Consider the following 12500-nt stretch of genomic DNA (forward strand, 5'->3'; position numbering starts at 1 on the left):
ACACACACACACACACAACACACACACACACACTCACACACACTTACTTGACTCTGTAATAAATTATACGGCTTGTTAATAGTTATATAGTTAATTAATTATTATATAGGTGATTAATTATATTATACGGCTGGTGATTAACTCTTGTTAGATTTGAAGGTATTGATAATGAATCTACTTGGGTGATAATTAATCGGGTTGGTTGATAATTAGATAACCATTTAGTAATTAATACGATCAGTAGAACAATTTTCCTGAATAAAATTCCCTCTGCTTAACTCTGATATAATTAAATAACGAGGTAAATTACTCTTGTCGTCCCCTATAATTACCCGCCTTAATTATCACACTTACGGCGGTGGTTTGTCATTGTTAGCGGGGTACTAACACTTCTAGGATGATAGGATCGTAAGGTTAGGTTAGGTTAGTTTAGGTTAGGTAACGTTAGGATACGGTAGAGTGTCGGTGCAATACACACCATTTTGTTTGTTTTCTTTATTCGTCTTGGTCGGGTCGAAAGGGATCAATTCACGCAGTCTAAAATGATCGTAAGATTATTACTACTCTGTTGCTGTGAATACGACAAATGTATTTGATTATGAGTAAAGTCTTAGTGCTGTTGAGACGCTATATTGGTCGTCTTGTGTGAGTGTCGTAGCTTGAGTGAGAGAGAGAGAAGGATACAAACGTCTCCCCGATGTCTCCTTCATCGAAGAGAAAAATTTTTCCTACGATGTTTTGAGATTTTTTTATTTAGATCCACAAAATTCTAAGATCATAAATGACCTTAACTCTAGTTGTTGATGTTGTTATTGTTGTTGTATAGTCGTACACACACCGCTGCTTCCTGGATGTCTCTCTCACTCTCTCTCTCTCTCTCTCTCTCTCTGCTATCACCCACCTCTGACACACACACACACACACACATACACACTCTCTCTCTCTCTCTCTCTCTCTCTCAACATGTCCACCTTACCTGAGTAAACTCGAATCGACCTTAGTTTCTCTCCCCATCTCTCTAATTTCTCCCCATCTCTCCATTCTCCTGCCCTTTCTCTACTTTCTCCCATCCATTATCACCATCAACATCCTTTCTCCCCTCGCCCCTCACATTTTACATCGTCTCAACCTTCACGCCCGTCATCCTAATGCTACCTCACTCCTCACGCCACCTCACTCCTCACGCCACCTCACTCCTCACAACCCCTCACCCCTCACGCCCCCCCTCACGCCCTCACGCCCTCACCCCTCACGCCCCTCACCCCTCACGCCCTGCCCCCTCACCCCCCCCTCACCCCACACGTCCCCCTACCCCTCACTCAACCATGCACGTAACACGACACAAAGCAGTAGAGAGACCATGGTCCTAACTCGTTGTGTCTGGTGGGCTGGAGTGCATTCTCTCCCTCACTTTCCCATTGTTTCTCTCTCTTTCATTTTCTCTTAGTCCCCCCTCTCTGTCATATTGTTTCTCTCTCTCATATATTTTCTCTCTCTCTCACTTATTATTTCCTCTCTCTTTGTTGTATTTTTATGTCTCTTCTCTCTCTCTTTCTCTATTTTTATTTATTCTCTCTCCCTTCCTCCTTTACCCTCCTTCTCCCTTTCATCAGGGTGCAGGTGGCTGGGTGGAACCTGAATGCAGACGGATGGCACTTTTATGACCCCTGTAATTTCTCCCTCAGACGTGCAGACTTTCGTCCTCCTTCTCCCTGGCCACAAGGGTGAGAATGCTACTCTTCCATTCACTGGCAGGGAGAACCTAATGAACTGAACCTAGTGAATCGCAATTACTGTTTTAAGAGTAATTCTCGAACCCCGACCTTCTCTCCTCCCTATCTCCCCTTCTTCCCCTCACCTCCTAACTCCCATGACCTCCCCCCTCACTCCATCTCATTCTGCCTGGCGTGAATTTTAATGGGGAGAGTGGGGAGGGGGGTGAGAGGAGTCAGATGTTGCTTGCAGATGACACTGTTCGGGTGGGTATGTTTGAGGTAGTTTTGTTTTTAAAAGTTTCATAGTGTGTGTGTGTGTGTGTGTGTGTGTGTGTGTGTGTGTGTGTGTGTGTGTGTGTGTGTGTGTAAGTTTAACTTTTTTTGTTGGTTCGCGGGTGTTTAAGTAAGTATGTGTGGTTGTGTGTAGGCGTATTAATTTTGAAGATTCTCTCACACACGCCATCATCAGTTAAGAGATCCGTCGTAGGCCTTCAAGAACAAGGGAATCACTTGACACATCAACCACCACGATATCAACATATGATTCGACAAGATGTCCTCATAAGTACAACATTCCCCTACTCCTCACGTGCGACAGTTCATTCAGGCGCTTCCCGTGCGTGACGTGAATACAATAATCTTCCCATGACCCGCACCTCTTGAAACAAATTTCGCTTTGGCCCGATGGCCAGTTGTTTGGAAGAACGGGTATACCTAAATATAGACAGACGGGTGGACGCAAGAGAGGAAGGGAGAGAGGGATGAGAATGTTATTTATATTTGTTTACGGGATTAGCTCACCAGAGCACAGGTCAAAGACAACATCAGGGCATGGGGGCGAAAACATAATAATAATAATAATAATAATAATAATAATAAAAATAATAATAATAATAATAATAAGTGAAAAATAATAAAAAATATAATGAATATTAAATAAAAATATATACTACTACTACTACAACTACTACTACTACTACAACTACTACTACTACTACTACTACTACTCCTACTCCTACTACTACTAATAATAATAATAAATACGAAAAAATCAATAGTGAGAAACGATATATGTATGTTGTGTTGTAAAAGCAAGAAAAACAATTGAGACCCTGCAATTGTGTGTAAATGAGGCAAAAAGTCAGATCAGCAACCCGGGACTTGGCCACAATTTTCGTGATGCCATATGGCAGCAGGGTCTACCATTAGACAACACATTATGCTTCCCTATGATTATTATTATTATTATTATTATTATTATTATTATTATTATTATTATTATTATTATTATTACTATTATTATTATTATTTTATTATTATTATTATTATTATTATTATTATTATTATTATTATTATTATTATTATTATTATTATTATTATTATTATTATTTTGCTTCATAACAAGATTTGGAAGATCGTAAATCTGGATAAGATAATAAATGCTTCTAACTGATCACCACAACACACTCGCCGCATATCTTGCACACACACACACATACTCGAGCAGCGACAAGGGAATCAATGTCTCAAAATGTGGCAGAACAGTGCTAAAGTAATCGACGCTCACACGACTTTCTGCCACTCACTGTATACTTCATTCATAAACACGACTCACGTCATTCACTCACTCTCTTCGCGACACTCATGACTGACTGCTGATCTCCTTTACGTAACACAACCATTTATCAAATAAATATTAACGCACGTTTTAGCCCTTGTCATCATACCTTATTAAGATTAATGTCTCAATTGGGACATTATATCACTTTCCTTTCAGCTCTAATGAAATCCTAAACGGATCGATGTCCTCAGTATTATGTCCCAACAAATTCACACGGTAACTATAGGGTACATCTTAGATACGTCACTATATTAGGTGTCAACACAGACTCAGTAATGTCCCACCTGTTTCTTGTCAAAAACTAGTGAGTCTCTTTAACTCAAACAGTTTTCTGCCTCTGATAGCTATGGCTGTTGTGTCCCGTGAGCTCGTAGTTGATATCCAGTGTGTGGTATATAGACAGTTCTCAGTTGTAAAGCATCTTTGTTGTTTTATTATTATTATTATCATTATTATTATTATTATAAAAACTGTGTGTGTGTGTGTGTGTGTGTGTGTGTGTGTGTGTGTGTGTGTGTGTGTGTGTGATTGGTCGTGCTGCCACTCAGTCTCTTGGGATAAGGTTAAGCCTCTCGCACACTGGGTGGGCATGCCTAGTTGTGTTCAATGCTGAGTGGCCATACCTAGCTGTGGCCAGTGCTGAATGGCCATACCTAGCTATGACCATTGCTAGGAGGTCTTAGTTAAAAAAAAAAATATTTTTTCGTTCTTGTCAATTGTTTCTTATGTCTTCACTTTACCCTCTGTTGCCCTTCCCTGTGTTTTATCATGTTCCTCTATCCACAGAAACTAAGGCCCATCCGGAGGAGGAGGTAGAGAAGAAGGAGGAAGAGACGAAAGAGAATGAAGTAGAAGGTGAGGAAATATGACACTTGTTTATTTACGTCTATATCCCTCTCTATATCTTTTTATCAATCAGGCTCTCTATTTTCCTCTTTATCTTTTTTCATCTTTCTCACTTGTTTTCTCCTATTAGGTTTCATTTATCTTTACTTTAACTGGAAAATATTTCTCTCTCTCTCTTAATTATCATGAAATTTTTTCTTACAAACTACAGTATATACGAGTAGAAAATGACACCCGTGATACTTTAAATATGTTAGCGTAAGATGATACCTGAATCTTGTAAATATGAACATGAACTGAGATACGACATTTTATTATATCAGTAAGAGTTATTTTATGATATTTTAATGTTTATCAGAGTAAGGTGGCATTTCTATCAATAAATTAACCAAATCATAGACAAACGAAATAAAAGTTGCAGTTACCTATAAATTTAGTTCGTTTTCTCTATTACATTAAGGATATCCGTTTTCTTTGTTTTCATTGTCATTACAGAAGCAGGAGACAAGGAAGGTGAAGGAGGGGATGAAGGAGACAAGGCTGAAGGAGGCGAGGAAGCTGATGATGAAGGCGGTATGGAAAAAGCTTCTCGAAGTGTTTAATTCGTATGTTTAGTGTTCAAATTAACTTGATTGCAGATTTTCGGGTTCAGGAAGCGATTGACATTGACTTATTGATATTTATAAAGATTTGAGGGATTTCATATTATGAATCTATGGTTTTCACCCTTTGCCTATTTGTTAATTATTATCTCTTTCCTTCTTCGGCAACGTAACAAATATTATTTGTTTTAGCTGCTGATGCAGCAGATGGCGAAGACTCGAAAGACAATGCAGGAGAGGAGAGTAAGGAGGAAGAAGCAGGAGTAGAAGATGGGGAGAAGAGTGCTGAAGATGGTGCAGAGGAAGGAGAAAGTGAAGACAAGGCGGAAGAGAAGGACAAGGACGAAGCGGCGGGGGAAGATAAGTCAGAGACGGAGGAGGAGGCGGCGAACGATGACGCAGGAGAGGGAGAAGAGAAATCAGACGCTGCTGAAAAGGAAGAATCCGAAAAGGATGAACCAGCTAAAGAGGGGGGAGAAGAGGGGGGAGAAAAGTCCGCAGTAGAAGAAAAAGAAAAAGATGAGGGAGAAGGAGCAGGGAAGGAAGAGAGTAAGGAGGGGGATGAAGGAGGAGATAAAGCAGAAGGGGGTGATGAGAAGGCGGAGGGGGAGAAGGAACGTGGGAAAGCAGAGGAAGCAGCGAAGGAGGAGTAGATTAGTTTAACTTCTGTTATCACTTTTATAAATATTAGTATCGTGTTAAGGCTTCATGATGATGATGATGATGATGATGATGATGATGATGATGATGATAATTGATGACATTCTACAGTTCCGCCTTGGCCTGGCTTGAGGGAGGGGAGGGGAGACTGATCCGACAAGTTCTGATACTCAGCTGTGATGCCTAAGTCCCGTCAACGCCTTGTGGTGAAAAAACCGACACATTTGATCTTTTACTCAATATTAAGATACTTTTACTCTTAGAAGAACACACAAATTTCTAAAACAAATTTCGCTTGCATGTTCTTTATGGTGGCTAGCGAGTGAGAGTGAGTCTGTGAGAGTGATACAATATTATGATACAGTATAAAGCTTCAGAATCGAATCCGCGAGTTAAATCCTAATTTAAAATGTCGATGATTGAGTTTTATATTCCAACTAATTATTCAAATCTCACTTTCAAAAGCTTATAATCGAGTTCTAGAAAAAATAGAACCATCGAATCACTGGGTAAATTTTTTTGTTACAGCATGTACGGGCTTATGTTTTCAATATTAATAATAAAATCCTTGTTCAAATAAACATTAGAATCCAGGTACAGTCACAAAAAAAATTCTGTCTGCCCCCCGTCCCATCCATGAACCCTGAGACTCATGAACCTGTGAATCCGAGACATGACATGACCCAGTGCGCCATCTATGGGCCCAACAATATGAATCTCATGGTTCATGGACGAGGCGGAGGAAGAACGTGACTTTTTTTTCATGATTGTACAATACATCGGCCTTTATAATGACAAAATGGTACGCTTCAAACACAGGAATCTTGTGTAAGGATTGAATTCATGATCATATTATCTAGTCAGAAAATTAGAATTTTCTAACAGACTAGGGTACTTTAGGGCCACTTACCTGAAAACCATAACAATGTCAACGCCATGTTACGCCTTGAAAACATTGCCACCCAACACATATTCTTATTTACGTTTTAACACTATTCACACTGTCAGTGATTCACTAAAGTCTGGGGGTATGTCTGAGTTATAATATATAGTTTTAACACTAGGAACAAACACTTGTAGGTTGTTGAAACAATCGATATACACTGCGACAACGATATCCTCTTGCCTCCGTGTCTTGACCAATACTGGTGAACAAGTTTTGTTTCCTCCTGGTCGGGTAGTTGAAATTTCTTCTTTTGGCAGTTTACGGAATTAGCTATTTCTACTTGACAGTTTAGTAATTTAGTTTTCTTCTTTGTTGCACAACTGAAGTGAATGTTAGTGTGAATGTTAGTGTGAATGTTTGAGGTTATGTTTACCTCCGCCATGCCAGAGATAAGGAAGGGCTAGCCATCATGATTTAGTTGGTCGACCATTTCTCAAACTTCGTCAAAACAAGTCTGTCCCTGTTAGACTGTGTTAATACTCGTCAAGTGATGCGCATCTGGTGATTAAGAGTGGACAACCTCCCTCACAGTTTCATAGTTGGTACTTCGAAAAAAAATTATGTGTATATTTTAATGTCTGCGGCCGTACATTTCCTTGAGCTTCCTCTGCTTACGCTAACTTATAAAACGGACAGTTCGGAAGTTGATCCTTGAAGGCAATCAGCGGGCTGCTCTGTTGTCAACGTGAAGATAAGGAACGAACCCTATTCGTCAAGGCTTTTTGTTCTAAACGCATTCTTCTACAACTGTGGTGTGGGGAAGACGCTGCCCCGGTTCTACATATCACTATGCCTTAATTGATATTAGTCCACAATTAGGATATCAAAACTGCCACTTTGGGGGTAATTTGGAGTCCGGAAGAACAGTTAGTTGGAGAAATACGTTTTCCTCAAAGGGAGAGGTTGTCAGATAGCGATTAAAACCTCCCTTTTTGCATCTCTCTTCCTAATAGTTTTAGGTGAAGTCAATCTGCTGCCCAGGCTAGGTAGTTAGACGCATCGCTAACGTTCACATCTTTATAGTGTTATCTACCACTAACCTTCGTCCAATCAAAAGAGAAATACACATACACATATCGACGTTTTGATAAGAAAGGTTAATTTTAAACTCGCTTATAATTAAAGGACTAACGTGGGCAATATCTCTACATATCATAAAAACTCCGATTTTTCTATGTCAAAGAAAATCGTCCATATCAAAGAAAATATATTTATTTTAGACTAAACTTAAGTAAGATTCGAATACAGATATATTTTTCCCCTCGATATTAATCTGATCATATTAACCTTAACAATATCAAAGTGCATGTAAGGAAGAACATCAAAATAGGTTATAAGATGTAAAGAAGAGAACATACTGTCGAGTATGCTAAGAAACACAATTACAGCCATATCATACGCTATTAGTTACCCAATTTGCCTTGAAAATAGCATCTTGCCTTGATAGTATTAAGCTTAGCGTGTTTGTGAAAGATGCTGTAGGTATATATGTCAAGTATATTATATTACAGTATTACTCTAGTTCACTCGCCTCGCTCACTATAGCTCTCTACGGAACCCTACTATATATACGACTGTTAGACGTATGCTTATAATTACGACACGATAATTACCAAGTTCAAGTACTGATGATGATTTATTGAGATTGGTGATAATTACTCTGGGTTTATGTTCATTCCTTCAGATTAATAATAATAGTTACAAATTATACTAAGATTGAGAATGTTAATAATTACTCAGAACGATGATAATTACTAAAAGAAAATTATAATAGTTACGTAACTTAATCATAATTACCGGAGACTCATGATAACTGCCAGATATTGATTATCATAATTTGTGATAATCCCTCGAGTCTTATAATAATTACTTTACACTTACGATAATTAATATAATTTATGGGTGACTATGAAAATTGTTGAAGATAAGTTGGTTTATGATCATCGCTTCACTTATGATACCTTAGGAGAAAATATGTGATAATTACTGATGATTAGGGTCAGTTTCTTGACCGCTGTAAGGAAAATATGACGAAAATTAGGGAAAATTAATGATAATAACAGTGACAATGACAAAATATATGACAGAAACATAAAAAAAAATATATTAAAATTATAAGAAACTCTTGACAAATAAGGGAAAAATCCATGACAAATTAGGAAATTCTTAATAAGTGAATTTGATGACAAACTTACGTAAGACTCATGACAACTGTCCTTCAGCTTGAGTCATACTTCATGACAATAAGTTATAGATACTGTCAACACACCCATCTTATAATAAATAAACATATAACAAGTAATACAGGATATCTCGTCTTCTTTAAACCTTGATGATTCGGGTTTTTTTCAGTGTTTATATTAGCATTTACATTTTCTTTAAACTTGGATAATTCGTTTTCTCTATGGCCATCCATGACGAGAAAGATATATATAGAGAGAGGAAGATCTATAGATAAAGAGATATGAGAAGGAAGGAGAGAGAAAGAAAGCGAGGGGAGATATATAGATAGAGAAGAGAGAAAAGCCATCAGTACATAAAGAGGTAAAATTCAAGCACTCGATCACTTCACCAACCTGTAATTATGTACCCATTTACAGGTGGGTTTACTGGGAGGCCCTGGGATTGAAACCGCGACCCCAATGACAGGAGGCGAGTACTGTATCCACTCAGCCACCATCTCTATTATGATCAGCTACACATGTGGTGCAGCACTTGATACAGGTACGGCGGCCCAGGAAACCCACCTAGAACCTGAGGTGCAACGGGTAATGGAGGGAGGCCAAGCTATGGAAAGACGTCCCTCCATCAGCGGAAGCCACCGACCAAGGAGCCCCACCATGTTGAGGCCAAACACCGATGAAGGACGACCTGTAGCTGCTGCCTCACCTTTTCTGGTTCTCCGTGGCACATACTGAAGGAACTCACCAGCCATCGACTACAGCTGATCGAAGGGTGGAGGCGCCCACCCTTTCTCCCTCCACCATATGCACCCTCAGGCCAAGACGCTAGCAGAGAGAGGCGACCCTCAAACAGGTTAATAAAACGCCTTCACATAAACTTTAAGAGGACTTTATTTACACGTTGGTCACACACCAGACTCCATGCAGCTTACTTTACTTGAGTCACTTATTTATATGTGATACACTTGTTTATATAAACTAAAGAACCAAAAATTGTAAACATCGTCCAAAAATCATATAATATTCAAGCCCTACAACCCATCCGAGCGACCCACCACACAGCCCACCCTATTGACCCCACTACACAACAACAACAAACAACAAAAATAAGGAAATGTTTCAGAATCACCCATCTCTAATTTTCCCATAACCGTGACTCACGTAGAAGGAAGAATGGGACTCGATCATATCATCACCAGAGACCAGAAAGAAAAAACTCGGCGATCCTCCTCAGTGAGAAAAACAAATTAGATTCGATCCATCAACATACAGTGAAGAGTTTATCCTTCACGTGTACAGTGGCAGAGGACAACAGCAGGAAAAAAGAACACCGTCACTACACCGTTGCTACACCGTCACTACACCGTTACTGCACTGTTACTGCACCTTCACTACACCGTCGCTACACCGTTACTACAACGTCACTACACCGTTACTTCACCGTTACTACACCTTTACTACACCGTCACTGCACCGTTACTACCCCTTCACTACAATGTCACTACACTTTCACTACACCGTCACTGCAATATAAAAGCGGTGCATAGGTGAGAGTCAGACCATCACGGAAAGTTTATTCGTACTGGGTCTTTGGAGTGAGATTCGAACCCGCTTCTATATATATATATATATATATATATATATATATATATATATATATATATATATATATATATATATATATATATATATATATATATATATATATATATATATATATATTAGTTACCATTCACACTCCATTACTGGGCTGTCTTTTTGTTGACGTTCAACCCATATAGTTCACATAGTAGGTTCGAATCCCCAGCAACTCCATCCTCACCAGCAAACCACAGTATGGCACATTTAGACAGAAGGTAGATTGGTTAAGGTTGAAACACACATTGGGGAGCTTTACTCTTGAACCGTGTTTCTACATGTGTTAAGAGTGATATTCCCAACGTCTATTTGTATTTTCTTGACTTTCACACTTCCAACACCATCTCCACAACTCGTCTGTAACCTTAACATGTCAAAGGAAGAGAGGTTTTACCCTGTGCTAATAAAAACAATAATAGACACTACAAGGTATTGCTTTACATATAACTTAAAATAAAAGAGCATTATAACAACAGATCTACTACACAACACAACCCTAAGGTGGTAACTCAGGGCCTCTAAGGAGTGCTACAGGTAACAAAGTGATGCACATAACGCGTTACTGATACAGTGGCGTTCTATGTAACGGATTATTCGTTATATACCTTCTACGACGCTATGACGTCACACACTGATCCTCTTTAAACAATGTTCTAAAGTCAAGTACAATGAAAGACATTCAATGTTAACTATTGATACAGACTATAATTACTCACACCACCGTCGCTGTTGATGGTGTAGACTCGGGAGTATTTAATGGTAAGCTATACAAGTTATACAAACTGAGCGGATCCTTTGTTTTGATTCTCGCTCGACGCAGATTATGATTCACTTGTTTCACGGGTCAGGGGCGGGGAGTGATGCCGATCACCTGGGGGTCTTATGACGTCACAACTCCTTCTAAATTGGCAATTTGATGTCTGAAGCGTCGGATCTTATTATCTGATGTGCCAGTTGGTGCCGGGTGATCCTGCATTTCACTTCTGGTGGGCTAGATGGCGTTAGAACTGACATCTGAAAGGTTATATACGTTATGTGATGTCATAGCTCACTTCTGATAAGGTCAGGCCTCACTGATGACGTCACTATGGTGTTACAGCTCATTTTTGATTGGTCAGTTCAAACCTCCCACTCCTTCTCCAATGAACTTTCCGGGTGATAAGTTATTTCTTCCCCGCCAGAAGAAGTTGAGGCTAAACAGATAAGTATATTAGTTACAGTTGAAGTATGCGAGCATCATACCACAGCCTGGCAGACCCCTAACATACTATCATCATATATTTATCTTAAAGTCTAGGGTAGGAAGTGCTTTGAAATCTTTTATGCTATCAACTGTTGTCTGAGGTAATGATTTTTTTAATACAGTTACCACATACAGATGTTTGTATGCTTTACCAAGAGATTCAGTTACAGTTGCTTACATTCATATTTCCGGTTGTCAGTCATCGTAAGTTGATACTGTCTGTTTCAGTTCTAACAGGCGCTTAACATACCTTGATGGCCATATTGTCTACTGTTACCTCAGCTGTCTTGGTCAGTCCTGTCATACCAGAGGCACATCAGGACTCCACCAGCAGTCATGACAACACTATCTCAGACGACAGCACCTTAGGCTCTTACATAATAACTATATACAAAGACACATTTCCTGCCATATATATATATATTATACATGTGGAAGAACTGAGTACACGGAGAGCTGCATGGCGGAGGTGTGGGATGGTGAAGGGAGAAGGAAGGGAGCTCTTTACCACCGCCTCCAGCAGACCGCATAACCCACATCTTCCTCAGGTCAGGGGTAACTTAACAGATACGGGTTGTCTTTTCCTTTTGCTTGTATAAATAGACTGACAGGCAGGCCATAAGGCAACACGACATAGCAGGCATGAGGCTATGATACATGACAACCATAGAGTTCACTGACGCATCCCAGTTAGGGTATCGACCTCTGTATAGCTTCTGTGTGTGTGTGTGTGTGTGTGTGAGGATATGATGTGTTAGCTCGTCGTCGTGATCTGCCAGAGATGTGTCTCAGAGCACCAGGAAGTTTTTATATTCAACTTAAAAAAATCTCACAGATCCTTATACATTAAAATATGTGTTCCGTTTCTTAAGTGTCGACAGCGGTCGACCAATGTTAACCTGGAGAGGGAACATTAAGGGCGAACGTTCTCCCGTCACCCACTACCAAGTCGACGTCTCTTTGCTCGACTTACACCAACATGCTGTACAGGTAAGTGAGTTTTGGCCTAACATTCAGGGCCATCCGTCGTCAGTAGATACCCGCCA

General features: G+C 39.6%; 2 protein-coding genes across 6 annotated transcripts in view; one reads left to right on the forward strand and one right to left on the reverse strand.

Moving 5' to 3' along the window:
* Positions 1 to 8697, forward strand: part of LOC121858609 (spore wall protein 2-like) — a 16192-nt gene extending 7495 nt beyond the window's left edge. Inside the window, exons 2-5 of one of the 2 annotated variants that reach the window (XM_042355122.1) lie at positions 1686 to 1724; positions 4123 to 4191; positions 4678 to 4755; positions 4977 to 8697. In XM_042355122.1, the coding sequence (XP_042211056.1) occupies positions 1686 to 1724; positions 4123 to 4191; positions 4678 to 4755; positions 4977 to 5437 (647 nt within the window). In that variant the 3' untranslated portion in view covers positions 5438 to 8697. The remainder of the gene's footprint in view (positions 1 to 1685; positions 1725 to 4122; positions 4192 to 4677; positions 4756 to 4976) is intronic. The other variant, XM_042355123.1, reaches the window with a different exon arrangement.
* Positions 8698 to 9446: 749 nt separating this feature from the next.
* LOC121858610 (uncharacterized protein CG3556-like) overlaps positions 9447 to 12500 on the reverse strand; it is a 90325-nt gene continuing 87271 nt past the window's right edge. For all 4 annotated transcript variants that reach the window (XM_042355124.1, XM_042355126.1, XM_042355127.1 and 1 more), the window contains one exon: positions 9447 to 12500. This exon is cut by the window's right edge and continues 1249 nt beyond it. The gene's annotated coding sequence lies outside the window, so the exon portion shown is untranslated.

The sequence above is a fragment of the Homarus americanus genome, unplaced genomic scaffold, assembly GCF_018991925.1.
Source record: "Homarus americanus isolate GMGI-L3 unplaced genomic scaffold, GMGI_Hamer_2.0 scaffold74, whole genome shotgun sequence".
Classification (NCBI taxonomy): domain Eukaryota; kingdom Metazoa; phylum Arthropoda; class Malacostraca; order Decapoda; family Nephropidae; genus Homarus; species Homarus americanus.